A 16,718-nucleotide genomic window follows, 5' to 3' on the forward strand; every position below is an offset into this window, starting at 1 on the left:
CGCTTTTAAGCTTACAAACCCAGACAAGAAGTTCTTGAAGAAGGGGGTTAGAAGTAAACCAAAATTATGAAGAAGACATCTGGTATCGCCGCGAACATGTATGCGCACCATGTTTTCTTCACAAGCGCCAACTCACATTTGCAATCGAGACAAAATAAAGTTACCTCACAAGGTTGCAGTAGGCTGGCCATTCAAGCTGTGCTTACTCCCAAGAGTTCACCCATGTTCATTCTCCACCACGTAGGATGCGAATGCAGTTTAGCTCCTTAGCGAAATCCGCCATGTACGGTTTTGTCGGGATTGCTAACGTCTTACATGCATAGAGAATAAATCCTTGAACAGACAGGGATGATGGTTTCCCTCCCTGGGCGCGCCGTTGTCACTTCTTCCGATCGTTTTGGGAATCGCAAAGCATGCCAAAGAGAGCTAAGCCATTACCATCTAGTGCGAGCGGACCAATAGAGCAAATTTCTGGGCGATACAGGGTTACAAGCAGGAGAAAGGGTCTGATTTGCTGGATCGGGAACAAGGGCTTGGCTTTGAAGCAACGAAACCATCGATTTGTGCCAAAATGGTCTAGCCATAATCCTCGAGTTTACAATGTCTTGAAAACACAAAGCGTACTCCGTAGTTGCGCAGGCTTTCATAGTGAGTTTAGTAAGAATTTCACAGTTAGAACAACCCTAATATACAGACTTATGGACAGGCTACTCACACCAGAATAAAAATGCCAGAATAAAAATGCATTGCACCGGCAATATGGTCTCTAGGGTGCGCTAGGAGTAGTCCTGAAGGTTATAATTCAGAATTTGAGATGCCGACTTAGATACTCATATCGCTAGGCACCATTCTGTCCAATGCGTACAGGAGAATCCGGCACATTATTGAGCCAGTAGGCAAACTAAGATCCAGATGGTTCATTTGCACTTGAGACCCGTAGGTGAGCCCTGGCAGCCACCAAACAGAACCTGGAGTCATGACTCATGGCCTACAAAATCCTCACCGTGCTTTTTGTGTAATTTGCCATGAGTTCATCAGTGTTGACGGCCCCTGGGAGTTTCCCCCAATTCATGTATCCGACACGATAAAAAGAATCTGACTGATCAATAGGTTGGTACAAAATTAGTCCTCGAAAACGAAAACGATATTCGTCTCCCCTATCAAGGAACAGTAAGAAATAGAAACGACCTTTTGCATCCTTGAGTGGCATTTCCAGTCGCACAGCCTTATTTTCCAGCCATTTGCTGAAGTTGTTGAGATCAGGTGCCTGTAAGTGTGAGATGAGTGAATCATTTTCTGGCCCTTCGTCAAGGTAGAGTTCACCACCTGTCATTTCGTCTCCGGGAATCATGAAGTCTGCTCTGCCCAGGAACAGCCCAACGGATCGATAGACAACTTCAAACAAATAGCCACGGAGCGTGATTACTCCGCCCATCAGAAATCCGTCTGGCCCTGGCTCACCAAGAGACATCATCTGCTTGACAGTTATAAAGCAAGGTTCGTGAGCCAAGCCCTTATCAGTGCTGACAGGACAATCTCCAGCAAGAGACGCCCAGCTCCAAGACGCTGCCGTATATGTAGCTGATCTCCGTGCTGAAGAGCTGACCTTCCACAAGAGTGCTGCTGGTAGATGACAACGCCAGAGGCCGCCAAGATATTCTTCAGTTAGCTGACGTGTCTGCCCGAAAGATTGAACAACACCTGAAAAGGCAACCAAACGGTCAGTTTCTCTCGTCAGCCTAGTTCTCATATATTCCATGACACGCTGGCTCCAAGCGTCCACATCGTCTGAATCTTCAGATGGTGCTGACTCCTTGAGGGGCTGAGTTTGACTCCACCATCTTCCCCTATTGGCTTGCGGTGTTCCAATCGGCCATAACTCGCATGCCAGCTTTTCTTTACAATGCCACCAAAGTTGGTGTGATCCCATGACGAGTGAGCGTTTGGAAAGGTACCATTCTTGATAAACCCATGCCCGGGAGCGCAAAGTGCAGTACGTTATATCGTCCTGAAGGAGTCCGTCACACAGCAATTGGAATACTTCGCCATGAAGCTTAACGCGCAGCGGCTGGAGGAGGCTTGTACGGCGGGCCACGAAGCTGGTACCTGCACTATCAGAGGCTGTAGCAGAGCACAGGTTGTATATTGCATGCTCGTAGACACGCTTCATATCCTTCGCCTCTTGCATCCAGTCCAACGATGAATCCTGAATAATGCACAGTGAATCAATCCATATGTATTTAAAGCCCATTCTGAGGGACAACTGAATGGCTTCTTGATAGGTATTGGGTAAATCATGGATGCTTATGCCAAGACGGAATCGATCAACGTTCTCTTTGAGAAGCTTGATCGCCTCAACCTTCCTCCAACAATGGGAGAATGCGATATAATCAATTGAATCAGAAGAGACATTTTTCGGGAAAATGAGGCGAACGCGCGATTCGTCAAAAATCTCAATTAGTCTTGTTGGCTTGTAGTCTGGGCCGCTCTTTTGGCACTTAACATGCGTTTGGCAACAAGAGTCAAGCCAGTCCTTGGCAAGTCGAATGAACCCTGAGTCGTAGGGTGAGGCAGATGGTTTGTAGGAGATAGAAAAGCAAGAAGGGTCTAAAAGCCTTGGTTAGACAAGTTTGCTATGGGTTGATTGGAAGCATACCAGGGTCTTTCCAAAGCTGAAAAGCCCAGCAACAGCCAGTTGGAGCTTTCCCGATAATCAGGCCCTCAAGAGTGTCCATGAAACCTGCATTATGCAGGTTCAAAACATACTCAAAAGAGCTTGAGCGGCATTCTCCAATTCTTCGCGACCAGGTATTGCTGTGTCGAATTGTGCCACAAATGTAGCAGCCGAGATCGGAAGCTTCTTCCAGGTCAAGGCCACTCTTATGGTGAGGCAGGCTGACGCACAGTATATTGCTCCTCAAGGCCATGTCGCAGACAGGACAAAGTCTAGAAGGATCTACCACAGAGAGATAAGGAGCCATTTTGAAAGGTCATAGGCTGGGTCATTGACAAAGATTAGTGTCTGAATGTTTTGGAAATAGTGTTAAGAAAGCAGGAGTGGAAATAAAAATGAGGGGGAATAGTCCGATTTATGTCCTGGTATTGTTACACTGTTCGTCGGAATAAGTTAGGTGTGTATCTTGGGATGGCATTATCTGTTACACTAATAGGATAATAATAAAGATATAGCCCTATCAAGTCTCACAGTACTTTCTTAGTTGAGTTAGTACGAAATAATTTACTTAATAATCTAAAATGATAGAAATTTTCGATGAACCGTTACTTGGTAATGTCATGTGTGCCGCCACTACTCACCCGTAATGGTAACGGAGTTTGTCAACTGTAAGGGTCTCAGGGGTAAAAGATAATTCAAGTTTTTAGTTCAATCGTTTGTTCAATTTCTCCGCTATAGACTCTTTGTAGTAGTCGCTGGTTAAGACTTGGTGCACTTATATCATTGAGCCTTGTCTTCCTTGAGCAAATATTGATCCAGTTTCTTGGGACAGGATGTCCTCAACTCGCTTTCCGGGACGTGAGCTCGACTGCTGTCTCCAGTTGCTTTGTTAATCCACTTGACAAGAAACACCGACGTCTCTGAGGTTTTGTCCTTTGACATGATGGATCCATTGCCTTCAAGAAGGGCTTGGATCGCCTTTGAAGTACCTGTTCGGTGATAAGTTAGTGAGTAGTAACACTCGCAAGACTCAATTGGGCGAACCTTCTTGAGTCGACATGATCTGGCGTATTGGTGTAAAGATAATGGGAAAGAGCCACAATTGGCCATAAACTGTGCGTTGAAATACATCGATATAGGTAGAGTGCCGTATCACTGCTGTCCATTACCTCAGATAGTCACTGTCGTCTACTGCAACTTTGTAGTCAATCACTGTAAGCTGTTGGAAGCGCCAATGACGCCCGACATGAGTGAATCACTTCACAGAGTGACATGTATTCATCACTCTCAAGTTTGATCTTCCCCGCCAATCACTGTCACTGGTGCGCCCTACGAATCACTGAGAACGATAGCCTACGGCTGCTTGAAGACCAAAAGTGTTATTCCTCTTGAAGAATGTTGATGATTCCCTGTGCCACCCAAATAACGCTATTCCAGTGATCAGCTGTGGCTCCACCACAAAGCTCACTTATACAGAGCTTAATTTCGGTCAATATGGAAAAATTGAATAGCGTTTGAATCAGCTAGTTGGTGATAAGTTAGTGTATAGTAAATATTCGCAAACTTAAGCAAAACTGACCGCCTTGATTGGACATTGCGTTTTGTTTTCTTTCATATAATGGTAAGAAAAAATTCCAATGACTACAAATCTACCATTTAAATAGACAGAGTCATAAGTTTATCACTGACACAATGTCCATTAACTCAGATATTCAAAGCCGCCACAGTCAATTCTTGATCACGGTTGCTATATGCCAGTGAATATCCTCATCCTTATCACTGTTGAAATGCACTGTTAATCACTAAGAACAATCAATTGGGCAACTTCATGGGGAAAGGCTGAATGAGGCTCCTTATGTGGCGATCTCGTGCCACAGAATAACCAAATCGCGAAGAGTTGCTGCGGCTCTAACGCTGCTCGCCACTTGCTCAGGAGTCAGTGTCTGCAAGTTTCGTCGTAGTCGCTTCAGTGTCGTTCACCTTACTGATCACTGCGAAACAAATCTTTTCACTTACACAGCAGACCCAACAGTGAGTAACCAGGCTTTCTATCAAGCGTCCGCCATGATGCGTTATATGATGGATCTGAATACGAAGTGACTCTGATGGCCTTGTTCTTACTGATCTTGCTTGTTGAGCCTTTCCCTCCTTGAGCAACTATTGATGCAATTTGTTGGAGCAGGCTGTCAATGGCTTGCCGGCGGAGATTAGTGCACGGCGGTAATACACAAAACCAAAGTCGGCGAACCTTTTTGGTTGAAATTATATATAGGGTATAATAAAATGGTCATTTCGATTGTTACGAGATATTCTTTAGGCAGAATGCTAGTCTTCAAGAGCTCTGCATTCGAATCGAGAAGGATAAAAGACTCAAGCTCATGACCTTGACCTTGACTGAGGAACAGCGCAAACTCAAAGCTGAGGTTGACAAGAGTTTCGAGCCTCGTTCTCACAGCAAGTTTAAGAGAAGGAAGGAGAGTTCCACTGCAGCCAGCATGTTTCACGGCTTTTAGCATCTCAACCGCAGATCTTCGTTTTTATGTTGGGTAGCGTTAGTGCACTTTCACGAGCGTGGCAGGTCGGGATTAAGCATGCTTGTGATGTTGAATAGATTGACAGAAATATCTAGTCTAAAGGATACCAAGTTACACTAAACTTGTCTAAACTTTTCCATTATTTAGAACAGAGGTCCCGGGGCGTAAACCGCTAAACGCCGTCATCCGCTTAGTCAATGTCAAACTATTATGTCTACCACGGACCACGGACCCCCCAATGCCGGCTTTGCCCACCCACGGAGCTCCCCCATTGCCGGGTCGCCGCATCTCGAGGCTCCAGTTTCAACGTGCAACAAATTGATTTGACTAATTTGTCTTTCGAAAATGCAATCCCACTCGGCTATTGACTTGCGGGCATCGGAATCGGCCCCACACTAGGTCCTCAGGTGTCAGGTATATAGCCAAGTTCCGTCGCACAATCCGTCCATGCTCTCCGCAACTGAAAAGAAGCCTATGAAGCCCTCAAAAGCCAAGGATGCCGCATATTAAGCAAATAGTAGCCATCAGGAGGAAGCCTGGTCTCACCCGACAGGAGTTCTTCGACTACCACTTCCAGGTCCACGGCAGACTCAGTCAAGGACCCTCTCCAGATGTCACCCCATCGTACGTCGACCCATCTTCCGCCATACAAATCTAACAATCTACATAGCAAGTATTTCCAGACGCATATTCAAGATGCGGTATACAATCATCAAGAAGGCCGAGGCGTCAACGCCAATCCTTGGTGGGGCTTTTCTGACGACATCGTTGAGCTTTACTTCCAGTCTGAAGACCATATGAAGACGTGTTTCAGCTCGCAATATGCCAGAGAACATGTTGGTCCAGATGGTGTCAATTTCTCCGATTTTGCGTCGGCATTACCTGTGACTGTCCAGGAAAGAGTTATTCCGCTACACGAGTCTGAGAACGCGCCATCTGAAGACATCGATACTTTATCGGTCTCACCTGTTGCGATGTACTACTTGACTGTGACCGGCGACAATACCGAGGATATAATTACGGGTTTCGCCAATAGCCTGCAGAAGTTCGTAGGAAGCCAGGTCCGCACCCTTGTTGCGAATATTCCAGTGGAGCTTGGTCTCAACCCTGATGCGTATTTCGGGAGCAATCCAGACCGTCCGGAATTCAATTTAATCTTCTCAGTTCAGCTACACAGCAATGAAGGCTTTGCGGAGGTGAGGAAAGCCCAGAAAGAGTTTGAGGCAGCGTATGGAGCCAAGATCAATCTCCCAAATTCCTGGATTGCCTTTGGTCAACGCGGCCTAGTTCTCGATCAGGATAAAAACATCCAGGTATGTTTTTTTTATCACTTCAAGCTTTAAACATCTACTAAATTGCCGCAGTTTGATCTATCCCGTCAACCAAAACTGTAGGAGTATGGGTGTTTGACGGCATCAATATTGGGCGTGAGAACATTGGCTTGTGAATATAGACTTTCATCTACGCTGTCTTCAGCATCCAATTAGCTGATCCCCTGTGGCTTAGTTGGCTAAAGCGTCCGACTGTTATTCATAGACAATCGGGAGATCGGAAGTTCGAGCCTTCCCGGGGGAGATTTGTCTCTCAATATTATCTTTTGGTTGAATTTATAATTCCATTTCTTCCACTCTTAACCCTTTTCTTTTGCCAAGTTTTTATTCTGTCCCTTCCAGCTTGTTGTTATTGCGCATATATGATGACTGAAATGCGGGGTTCGTGTAACCTCACTATCTGACATATTCTCCAGCCCCGCTCGTATCCATGTAAATATCCTGTCCAGCTCCCCCTCCTCTCATGAACGACCACTGGGCACTATGGAAAGATCAGCTCAACTTCACGTCATTGTCGTTGGCGGTGGAATTGTTGGTGCCTCAATCGCCTGGCACCTGGCTCGTCTCACTAGCGTGACCATCGTCGCAGAAGACATCGGTGGACCCGCCTCTAAAGCCTCTTTCGCATGGCTCAATGCGAGCTCCGTCAGCCAAAAGTTCTACTATGACTTTCGTCGCCGATCCCTACAGAGATGGAGACAAATCCATGCGGAACTTCCAGACCTTCCAATCTCGTGGAGCGGATCCATCAATTGGCACAAAACTACCGAGGTCATGGCTGAGACCGAGAGTAACCTGACTGCATGGGGCTACAAGGTTGCCAACATCAAGAAGCCTGAGGTTTCTGAGTGTGAGCCATTCTTTGGACAGTCTACCTTGCCAGATTGGGCCCTCTACTACCCTAGAGAGGGTTCTATGGAAGCCCATGTTGTCCCACAGATGCTCGTGGAGAGTGCAGGAACCCGAGGCAATGTGAAGGTAATCAGAGCGACAGCAAAGGGGCTTTTCAAAGACGATGGCAAAGTCGCAGGAGTCGAGCTGGCATCTGGCGAGAAAGTTCTTGGCGATCATATTGTCGTGGCTGCTGGCTTGGGCACTGTACCCTTCCTAGCAACTGAAGGAATCAACGTCCCGATCACTTCGGTACCAGCACTGATTGTGAACTCGAAACCCATCAAAGAAAGATTGGTCAGTCGTGTAGTCAACTCGAAATATTTGTACATTAGACAAACATCAGATGGAATCATCAAGGCGGGCTGTGAGAATCCTGGCGATGACCCAGGCGATGATCCGGAAGCAACCGCACACCAAGTCTTCTCCAACGTCCAATCCACACTGGTTGGGGGAGAGAACCTTGAGTTTGGATATTACACAGTCGGTCACAAACCGACTCCTAGAGACGGTCTGCCAATCATTGGGCCAACTGGCCTCGAAGGCGTCAGTGTCGCGGTCATGCACTCTGGTGTCACAAACGCTGCCATTGTCGGAGAACTGCTCAGCAAACAGATCGTCACGGGAGAGATGGATCCAGAACTTGATAACTTCCGTCTCGATAGATTCAACAACTAGGTAGAAGGATCTCGAATCAAACACATGTTGACATTTGGCCCCGACTCAAGAAGCCTGTGGCTTTCGACCGTAGACCGCGCGGTAACGAAAGAAAGGATGGTTTGCGGTAGACCGAAGTTCCCGACGGAGCTGCGCACAGTAGACCTTCACTTCTTGCATCGACCACCCCAAGAGCTGGCTCGCCATGTACAGAACATATCCTTCAAAGTCCTGCTCCAGAGCAGCTAGAACATACTGGCCAATCTCCCTCATCTTCTTATCCTTAGACCACCCGCCGATAGCAATCTGCAAGACAACTGTAAGCCACTCTTCATCGGGACCAGACTGGGCTCTTACCTTGTAGTCTGCGATGTGAATATCCTCAAAACCAGCCTCGCGCATGCACTTCTGCTGAAGATCATCCTCAATAATGGTACATGGCTGTCCCATTTTCTTTCCTCCCTCGATAAAGAATCTCCCCCATTCATGCATAGCACTAGTATCAGTAACGGTTCCATCGTCACTCTCCATCATCGCAGAGGCCTCGTGACTTTCAACCCAGCCGCCGGGTCTACATGCCCGGAAGGCTTCCTTGAATAATGCTGACCAGTCCTTGATACTGCCAAATAGATAACGCATATGAACAAAATCGATAGAATCCGGAGCGAATGTCCATGGCTGCGTACAGTCGTCGATGTGGCTTTTAGAAGATATCAGTGTCAAGAAGATATATCAGCGGTACATCTGGCTCACAATTCGAGGTTCGGCGGAACCCACGAGGGTTGGATAGGCGAGATATCGGTACCGACGACTTTTGCGCTTGGGAATTGGTCGGCGAAATCACTTCCAGGTGTCAGCATCAACACGTGCTCTACTAGTGGTATTTGGTACATACATAGCCCAAATACCTAGATATCCTTCGTCAGCATTGATCAACCTCTCAGGTGAAAACGATCGTCCTACCTGTCCCGGTTCCAATATCCAGAGCGGACTAATCTGCCTGAGTTCCAATGATCGATGATCAGGTGGTTGTCACGAACCTGTATGTTATCCTTCAAAGGTGATAAGAATAGTTTGTCATCAAGGAGACGGCTCAAAAAATGGTGTCTAACTAGTTTCAGTGGTTGAAGATGGGACCTCGAATGATGGAAAACTCACACTATATCCATGGACTCATTCTGCTGTTCGTCATTGGCAGCCCTGGCAATATTCAATTAGGGCCCATATCTGTGGGGGAAACTATACACAGAAAATACCAGTATTGAGCATTTCCTCTTTCTGAGTGAAACGTTCGGCCTTGAATAGTTCGATACGACAGAATACTCGAAGTCATCGATGCTGTCGACTCGGCGGGGTTGGAAATAACAGAGTCGGCATCATTATTCTCCGCCTCTTCTTGCTGTAACACGTCAGTTCCATGGCGACAGTAGTAAAACTGAGCCTGCCATACCTCATTCAGCTGCTCCCAGTGCGTCACTGGGTGCAGAGGTTGAGCTGTCGTGGAAACATCACCTCCAGTCTCCGCAGTAGGAGTTTCGTCCGCTGCCATGATCAAAGTAGCGCGAAAAGACAGAAAAAAGCAACTCTACTTCACAATCAAGGAGGCATGGATAAATCCCGCAAGAGGGGATGTGTTTTGGAAGGGCTTCTACCCCGGTCATTCTGTTGGTTCGCTTCCGACTGCTTCATGATATGATTCGGCCCAGGCCTCCCAACAGCGTTGGGGAATCCATGCGTATTGCAGATCAGCCCCGGATTAGTAACCTAGATACAACTTTGATTGCAATAATTAGCTGAAACTCAAGCAAATGAGGTAATGGGGACGATGAATAGTTTGTTACCCGTCGTCTTCAATAACGAGTGTCATCTTGCGTGGTCTAATACTCAATCCATCTTCTAAGTGTACCGCCGTTTATGCAATGAACTTTACAAAGCCGTAGACGAATGGTGGCCAGCGTGCAGAAGAATATGTCTTGTGTCACATGTACAGTAACGAATAATACACAGGCTAAAGGAAAGAAGTTTTCCCTTCTTTTTGAAGCTTCAATCATTCCATTCTAATTTTCCATCTTCATCATGGAGTCCTCTATGCCATCCGCCAGGGAGTCATCTGCCCAACAGCCAAGCCTTTTCAATCCTGCAGAGGCAACATCGAATTTGCCATTTCATTTGTTCTCAAATCTCCTCAAGGAAATCAGAGACATGATTTGGGTGGAGAGCCTCATCTGCGAGCGATATATCGCGATTGAGCTTTGGAGCAGAAACCAGCCACATAGCAAATTCTATCGACAGGAACTCTTAACTTATCTTCCACCTGCCAAGCCAGAGTACAAATTAGTACTTATGAATCCCCCAAGGCCTAATGCTCTTTTTGGCACCAATGCCGAATCTCGTGCCAACGCTTGTCGATTCTACAGGGTGCATCTTCCTTGCTACTCCGTCAAGGGGTCGCAGTCACACCCACCGGGAACGTTTTGGTTCAACCCTGAGCTGGACACTCTGGAGATTCATGGATTGGAGCACTTTACAAGCTTTGCAAATGACCTTTGGCGACATGACCGCGAAAAGAAAGGACTACGCAATGTATGTTTCAAAATCCAGAACAGTCTCTCGTTTGATCGCTTTTATAAACCTGGTGCTTCCTCAGACCAGCTTCATCAAGCTGTTGGTCGACTTGAGCATGTCACTTTTATCCATTACACATGGGATAGGGTCGACCTGGCTTTCGGTGTGTATTCTATACGGCGTATTGGCCGCCAGTTCCCATTGATGTACTCCCGTTCGCTTCCTGTTGCAGGAGGAACCGGTAGCTTTTCACGGCAGCGGGATCCACGCCCCCTCGAGATTGACGTACTCAACAGTGTCAGCCTCGAGATCTTCCCAAAAACTCGAGTTGCCATGGCTTGGATGAACTGGTTTAAGCAATTAAGAGCAGGAAGACCATGTGTCTTCAGATTCGCATATGCCGCTGAAGGACGACAGAGGCCATCTATTACTGACAGATCGAGCGCTATGGCCTTCTTAAAGGACGAAGTTGAGAGGTGGCAAGAGTTCCGACTTGAAGACACGGTCCCCGAGCAGTTTGATAGCCAACTTCAAACTGCATTTGGGTTCTGGAGTTTTCCCCTTGAGCCTCAAGGTCTATTTTCCAAGGGCTATCCACGGCCAGAGTTATGCGTATTTCACTTATAAACCTCACGTCTGTGAGCTTTCAAGGACCATATGGAGATCTCTTAAACATATGGATCCAGTTATGAACTTGTTGTTCCAATCTAGGTATAGAAACTTATATTAAAAGGCATTTGCTACCCTCCGAAGTTATGAAAAAGCCGCACGTCCTATGTTAGATCTCCAGGAGAAAGCAAGAAAGCTAAACTTCTTATCCTAAATGCCCTGATAATTAATCTGAAGGCCTCCCGGCCAGCATTAGATTTACCTAAATCTACCTGCAGCCGTCCGTTCTACAAAGTAAAAAGGTGTTGAGGTATTCAATTCAAACTTCAGGCTTCTGACCGTACACAATCCTCTGTCTGAAGTACGGATGATGTTGACCCGATCGGATCTCTCGTCGGAGCTGGGTGCACAGAGCTCGAACCTGTTCCTCGGTCCATCCCAAAAGCTCGCATGCCAGGAACAGAAGATACCCTTCGTAGTCTCTCTCCAGAGCTGCCTGCATATAATGTCCGACCTGCTTAAGTCGTTCTTCTGTATGCCAGCCGCCAACTGGTGCCTGTTGCGACACTGTTAGACTAATCCACAAAATTGGCCTGGAGTGTAAAGGTAACCTACCTTGAGGTCCACGACGTGGATGTTGACAAACCCCGCTTCTTCCATGGACCTCCTCTGCACATCTTCTCGGATCATGGAAAAGCTTCTTCCTGCGCGTTGGCCCCCTTCCTCAAATACTTCACCCCAGCGTTTCATAGCGCTGTCATCTGGGATAGAATTATCATCACTCTCCATAGTGGATGAGACTTCGTAACTTTCGACCCACCCGCCCGGAGTGCAAGCTGTGAAAGCTTCTCTGAAAGTGGCAGTCCAGTCTGTAATACTTCCCAGCATAAATCTCATGTGGACGAAGTCAAAGGAGTCGGGTCGGAAGGTCCAGGTATCGTTGCAGTCCTCGATTTCGCTACCAAAGGGTGAACTTCCATGCTACTCGTGGTCGTGGGGAAACTTACAGCTGTAGATTTGATGGCATCCAGGTAGGCTGGATAGGGCTGATCTCAGTGCCCACGACCTCCACATGAGGATGTTCATCGGCAAAGTCACTTTATTGTGATCAGCCTCATTCGAATTCCCATCTGATCGTCACTTACATAGCCCAGATAGCTGCAGTTCGGTTAGAATCTGATGATTGAGTCAATGGCAGGGTGCCTTACCTGTTCCCGTCCCAATGTCAAGCACTCTCTGCCAAATCCATTATCAGCAAATGGGATCCGATACAACAAGACTGATGGGACTTACTTGGATATCGGGCTTGAGAGGTGCTAGATGAAGCTTATCTTCCAGCAGAAGGAGGGTAAAATGATGTCTTACTACCGTCAGTCGCCTTCGTTATATTTCGCAGGAGCGTTGACTTACGCAAGATCCAAAGATTGACTAGCCTGATCATCATTTGATGCCCTATACGTCGTTAGAATAGGCACATACTAAGTCGATAGATGCATACCAGTATTGGGCTGTACCTCTATCTGAATGATAGGTCCTCCCATGCAAGGTTCGGTACTCAAAGATACTTGAGCTCAGAGAATAGGTTGAGTCCGCGACATTGGAGCCCAGGGCTGAGTCTAGGTCTGAATCACTGTGACCATCAAACCCCTCGTCAGTTTCGGCATCATCATGCTCTGGATCTTGATTCTGGCCACTCAAGTCAGCGAATACGTCCAAACTCTTCGTACAAGTCTCGGACCTCGTGGTCCTGCTGGAGGTTCTGTAAGACCTCCCAAGCCGGCGTTGGAGCGGGCGGCAAAGTCAACCCAGGCGTTTCTGTAGGTTCGCTGGTCATAATATCGCGATCTCTCTTGTATGAGGCTTCTGAAGTGATGATAGTGCTACGGAATCGTGGTCAAAGAGGGGGTTTTATCAATTCACTGATTACGACACTGGCTGCTTAATACCCCAGTAGCGCGGCACGTTCGGTTGCAACGCCAATATTGATGTGCTAGGCGCAAAAGGCAAAGTGCTACGGCGTGGCGGTGCCGATTAAACCTATTGGAGGAAGTTTGGGGCCAACATTCCAGGTGCTCGGACACTTGATCGCCGTCTTAGTGGCTTGTTCCCACGCGAGCTATCAATTTCCTTATAGCCGGGAGTCCGGGAGCACTCCGCGGGCAGCCTGGTTGAGCAAATACGCGAAAATCCCACAGAGCCGAGCCAACTGAGAGCTCGTGATATGAAAGCAAAGGCTGCCATCTTTTCCGCCTGAGACAGAAAAGAGGCTGTGTAGGGTGACAGGGGAACAATACGACTGTCATAAGACGTGTCCGCTATATCCGTGGAAATGGGATTTGCAGTCTGTGCATGCCGGTAGATATTAATTTACCGTTACATCCGGCCGATCTGAATTATGTCCATCAATCCGACACGAGGGTCTACATTAGTGGCCCGCGCACTGCGACACCCTCCGAAATATGAAGAATGATTAGTCACGAGATAAGAGAGATTACTAGGTAGATTCCCATCATTAATATAATCGGTATCTCCGGATCGGTATCTGAACGACACGTAAGTGATGCTCGATTGCTCTTCAAGGCGCCGAACAGCCCGTGATCATTAACTAGGCCGCGGGTTAAAAATAGCTACGTTCGCCAAGGAAGAAAGATGCTACGTTCGTTCGTCCAATGAGTACCCTAAAGCTACACAAATTTTACCTCACATCACATGTGAGCAAGATCTTCCGTTCTCCAGGATCCCTTTACTAACTCTCCTTCCAGGAACTGCCGGAACATCAGCAAAATTCTGGATAACCGGGGTTTGACAAATTGAACATCAGCCGTATGCACCGAAGGCACCGTAGCATGAGAGAATGTTTGACAATCAGACTCTTTCAGTAATTCATGACAGACACAAACTTGATTGCGTTACTATTCTACTGAACCCAATTGCCATTATTTGCGATCAGATTAGGCGCTCCGCGAAGATTCCCAGATATCTTCTTCGGAGTCGCCAGTTCTTTTAGCCACGCCGTGATATCAGCAACTCCCTCAACTTCTTCCACGCTCATCGCATACAAGACCAAACCCGCAACATGAGGAGCAGCCATAGAAGTTCCGTCTTCGGTGAAGGTGTACGTGTTGGACTTGTGACCAGCTGAAGTGATGCCTACTCCGGGGGCCAGGATATCGACCGTCTTTCCCCAGTTGGAGAAATCAGCAACAGCCCAGTTGGAGTCGATAGCTCCGACAGTGATTGCGGTAGATGCCGAACCAGGCGACTCCTTGGCAGCGTCTATAGCATCATTACCGGAAGCAACAACTGTGACGACACCTTTCTTGGATGCAGTGTCGACAGCTTTGTTGAAGGCAGTGGACTTTTCGCCGCCCAGAGACATGTTGATCACGGCTCTCCATGTACGATCTTTCTTGATTATATCGTTGACCGCCCAGTTGAAAGCGTCAAGGACAATAGATGTATCAGACTCATCACCATCGAATACCTTGAGAGCGAGAATGTTGGCCTTCTTAGCAACACCATAGGTCTTACTAGCAATAGTACCAGCAACATGGGTGCCGTGACCGTCATCGTCCCTGTTGTTTCCCTTCCAGTTGGTCCAGACAGCCTTCGCACGGCCACCGAACTCGTTGTGAGTCACTCTGACACCGCCATCAATGACATAGGCGTACATATCAGTGCCAGCGTAGTCATCGTAGATGTACTCCTTGTAACCCTTTTCTCGATGAGAAATCGTGCCGAGACCCCACGTGGACTTCTTCTGGGTGATCTCATCTCTCTTCTCTAGGTTTCGTTTGCTCTTGATGCGATTGAGCTTCCATACACGGTTGGGCTCAACAGCTAGAACCTTGTGAAACTAGTTAGCGTTTGCACCTTAACAATGGAAGCTGTTGGCTTACATCTGGGCTTTTCTTAATCTCCTTGATCGTCGCTGTGTCGAATGATCCAGCATATCCTTGGAAGCCAGACTTGCTGTCATAAGTCTTTTCGACACCGACTTCAGTCTCGCGCTTAGTGAGACTTCTCTTGTGAACGCCTTCGACCCATTTCAAATGGTTCTTGGCCATGGCAGCATCAATCTCGGGTTTCAAAGTGATGATGTAGCTGCCTGGGATGATAGCACCAGCCTCAGTAGCTGGGGCAGCAGGTGCAGCAGGTGCAGGGACAGCAAGTCCGCATCCAAGAAGGATGCTCACTCCAAGAGCTATATTCTTGAAATTCACCATGATGAAGAAGAGTAGCCAAAGGTGATAATGGCGCTTTCTTGGAAGCAAGTTTGAAGGATCAACGGCGGGTCATATAGACCCGCCCTTAAATACTGCTCTACATATTTAATATTAAAACCGTCATTGGGTCTTCTCTTCAGCCCAAGCTAACCTACAAAAGTGCAAACGAGATGGCACACCGTCTTAGCTGATTGCGATCTACATGTGCATCCCCACCTGTCCCTAGCCGTTCCTGAGCATGCTTAATTTTTAGCTGTCGACCCTAGATCCGAAAATGCTCCCTGAAAGCGAACAGTGGCTGGTCTAGATGTGGCTGGATTTGTGTTAGGGTACCTCGAATTCCAGAGCTCTGGGTGACTATTTTTCTTTCGGTATGCTAGTTCGCAGCTGAATCCCCTTTCCGGAAAGGAATTGATCTAGCTTAGCCTTAACCTATGATTATTCTTGTAATAGGTGCGTAAGCCTGCATCTTAAGAAGTATTTCTAACGTTAAGTTAGAGAGCTATAATAGGTAACTAGGGCAGCCTTTTTATCCTTTAGTAAATACATTTAAGTTCTTTTTATATATTAGATATAATTATTAAATAGGCTAAAAAGCTTATTTTAGGTAATTATATTAGGTAGCTAATATACTGCCTAAACTAATTTAATAAGAGTATTATTTTAAGTTAATAGAAACTGCTACTGATGCTTATAGCATGCGCCTTACACACGATCTAGCTTAGAACTCTGAAATCGATAGAGAGAAAAAGAAACACGGTTTGTTTCACTTTTTTGAAAGGTTGGGGCGCACGTGGGGTCTAGTGACAATGCGAGGGATAAGGAATGGAGAAGATCGCATTTTGTCCTTTTATACGGCAGTCCCGGCTATGACAATGGTTCTTCTGTAAAATGACTGTAAAATACAAAGGGCTGTATCAAGAGTAATGGAAACCGGTTGAATGTCATCAAAGCTCGTTTTGGATTGTTCATGGGTAAAGGTTTTGAGCCTCGGTCCTCGAAGCTCGTTCCAAGGGAGCGATTCGCACGCTAACCACTCCATTAGCTCATATTTCGTAGCTTGCAATCTTTAGTTTGATCGATAGAAAAATGCCAGGTATAATGGCACCTCCAATAGTATGACTTATGAATCTGTGCCATCCGTTGATGGATAACAACTGCATGAAGTCTAGCAGCCGCTGTGCCAGTTCCTCTTGCGTTGGCATACCGATTGACTTATTTGGCTGGCTGA

The 16,718-nt window shown here is 46.9% G+C and overlaps 7 protein-coding genes across 7 annotated transcripts; 2 read left to right on the forward strand and 5 right to left on the reverse strand.

The window, feature by feature from the left end:
* Window positions 1–988: 988 nt before the first annotated feature.
* FSUBG_10494 (tol) lies at window positions 989–2,981 on the reverse strand (the record flags this gene model as incomplete). Its single annotated transcript, XM_036675076.1, has 2 exons — window positions 989–2,607; window positions 2,657–2,981. The coding sequence occupies 2 exons, from the start codon at window positions 2,979–2,981 to the stop codon at window positions 989–991; spliced, it is 1,944 nt and encodes a 647-aa protein (XP_036534020.1).
* Window positions 2,982–3,454: 473 nt separating this feature from the next.
* FSUBG_10495 (uncharacterized protein) lies at window positions 3,455–3,734 on the reverse strand (the record flags this gene model as incomplete). The annotated part of the gene is made up of 2 exons (XM_036675077.1): window positions 3,455–3,663; window positions 3,719–3,734. The coding sequence occupies 2 exons, from the start codon at window positions 3,732–3,734 to the stop codon at window positions 3,455–3,457; spliced, it is 225 nt and encodes a 74-aa protein (XP_036534021.1).
* A 1,970-nt stretch (window positions 3,735–5,704) lies between these two features.
* On the forward strand, window positions 5,705–8,108 carry FSUBG_10496 (Opine oxidase subunit B; the record flags this gene model as incomplete). Its single annotated transcript, XM_036675078.1, has 4 exons — window positions 5,705–5,832; window positions 5,879–6,521; window positions 6,573–6,598; window positions 6,956–8,108. 4 exons carry the CDS (start codon window positions 5,705–5,707, stop codon window positions 8,106–8,108), a joined length of 1,950 nt encoding a protein of 649 aa, XP_036534022.1.
* A 45-nt stretch (window positions 8,109–8,153) lies between these two features.
* On the reverse strand, window positions 8,154–9,636 carry FSUBG_10497 (methyltransferase; the record flags this gene model as incomplete). The annotated part of the gene is made up of 7 exons (XM_036675079.1): window positions 8,154–8,787; window positions 8,841–8,958; window positions 9,051–9,078; window positions 9,128–9,194; window positions 9,246–9,287; window positions 9,344–9,486; window positions 9,538–9,636. 7 exons carry the CDS (start codon window positions 9,634–9,636, stop codon window positions 8,154–8,156), a joined length of 1,131 nt encoding a protein of 376 aa, XP_036534023.1.
* Window positions 9,637–10,163: 527 nt separating this feature from the next.
* On the forward strand, window positions 10,164–11,279 carry FSUBG_10498 (uncharacterized protein; the record flags this gene model as incomplete). The annotated part of the gene is made up of 1 exon (XM_036675080.1): window positions 10,164–11,279. One exon carries the CDS (start codon window positions 10,164–10,166, stop codon window positions 11,277–11,279), a length of 1,116 nt encoding a protein of 371 aa, XP_036534024.1.
* A 301-nt stretch (window positions 11,280–11,580) lies between these two features.
* On the reverse strand, window positions 11,581–13,095 carry FSUBG_10499 (methyltransferase; the record flags this gene model as incomplete). The annotated part of the gene is made up of 9 exons (XM_036675081.1): window positions 11,581–11,817; window positions 11,877–12,219; window positions 12,269–12,358; window positions 12,407–12,419; window positions 12,470–12,497; window positions 12,555–12,625; window positions 12,672–12,713; window positions 12,776–12,947; window positions 13,000–13,095. 9 exons carry the CDS (start codon window positions 13,093–13,095, stop codon window positions 11,581–11,583), a joined length of 1,092 nt encoding a protein of 363 aa, XP_036534025.1.
* A 1,083-nt stretch (window positions 13,096–14,178) lies between these two features.
* On the reverse strand, window positions 14,179–15,487 carry FSUBG_10500 (subtilisin; the record flags this gene model as incomplete). Its single annotated transcript, XM_036675084.1, has 2 exons — window positions 14,179–15,108; window positions 15,161–15,487. 2 exons carry the CDS (start codon window positions 15,485–15,487, stop codon window positions 14,179–14,181), a joined length of 1,257 nt encoding a protein of 418 aa, XP_036534026.1.
* Window positions 15,488–16,718: the final 1,231 nt, after the last annotated feature.

The sequence above is a fragment of the Fusarium subglutinans genome, assembly GCF_013396075.1.
Source record: "Fusarium subglutinans strain NRRL 66333 chromosome Unknown NRRL66333_c0000183, whole genome shotgun sequence".
NCBI classification, from domain to species: domain Eukaryota; kingdom Fungi; phylum Ascomycota; class Sordariomycetes; order Hypocreales; family Nectriaceae; genus Fusarium; species Fusarium subglutinans.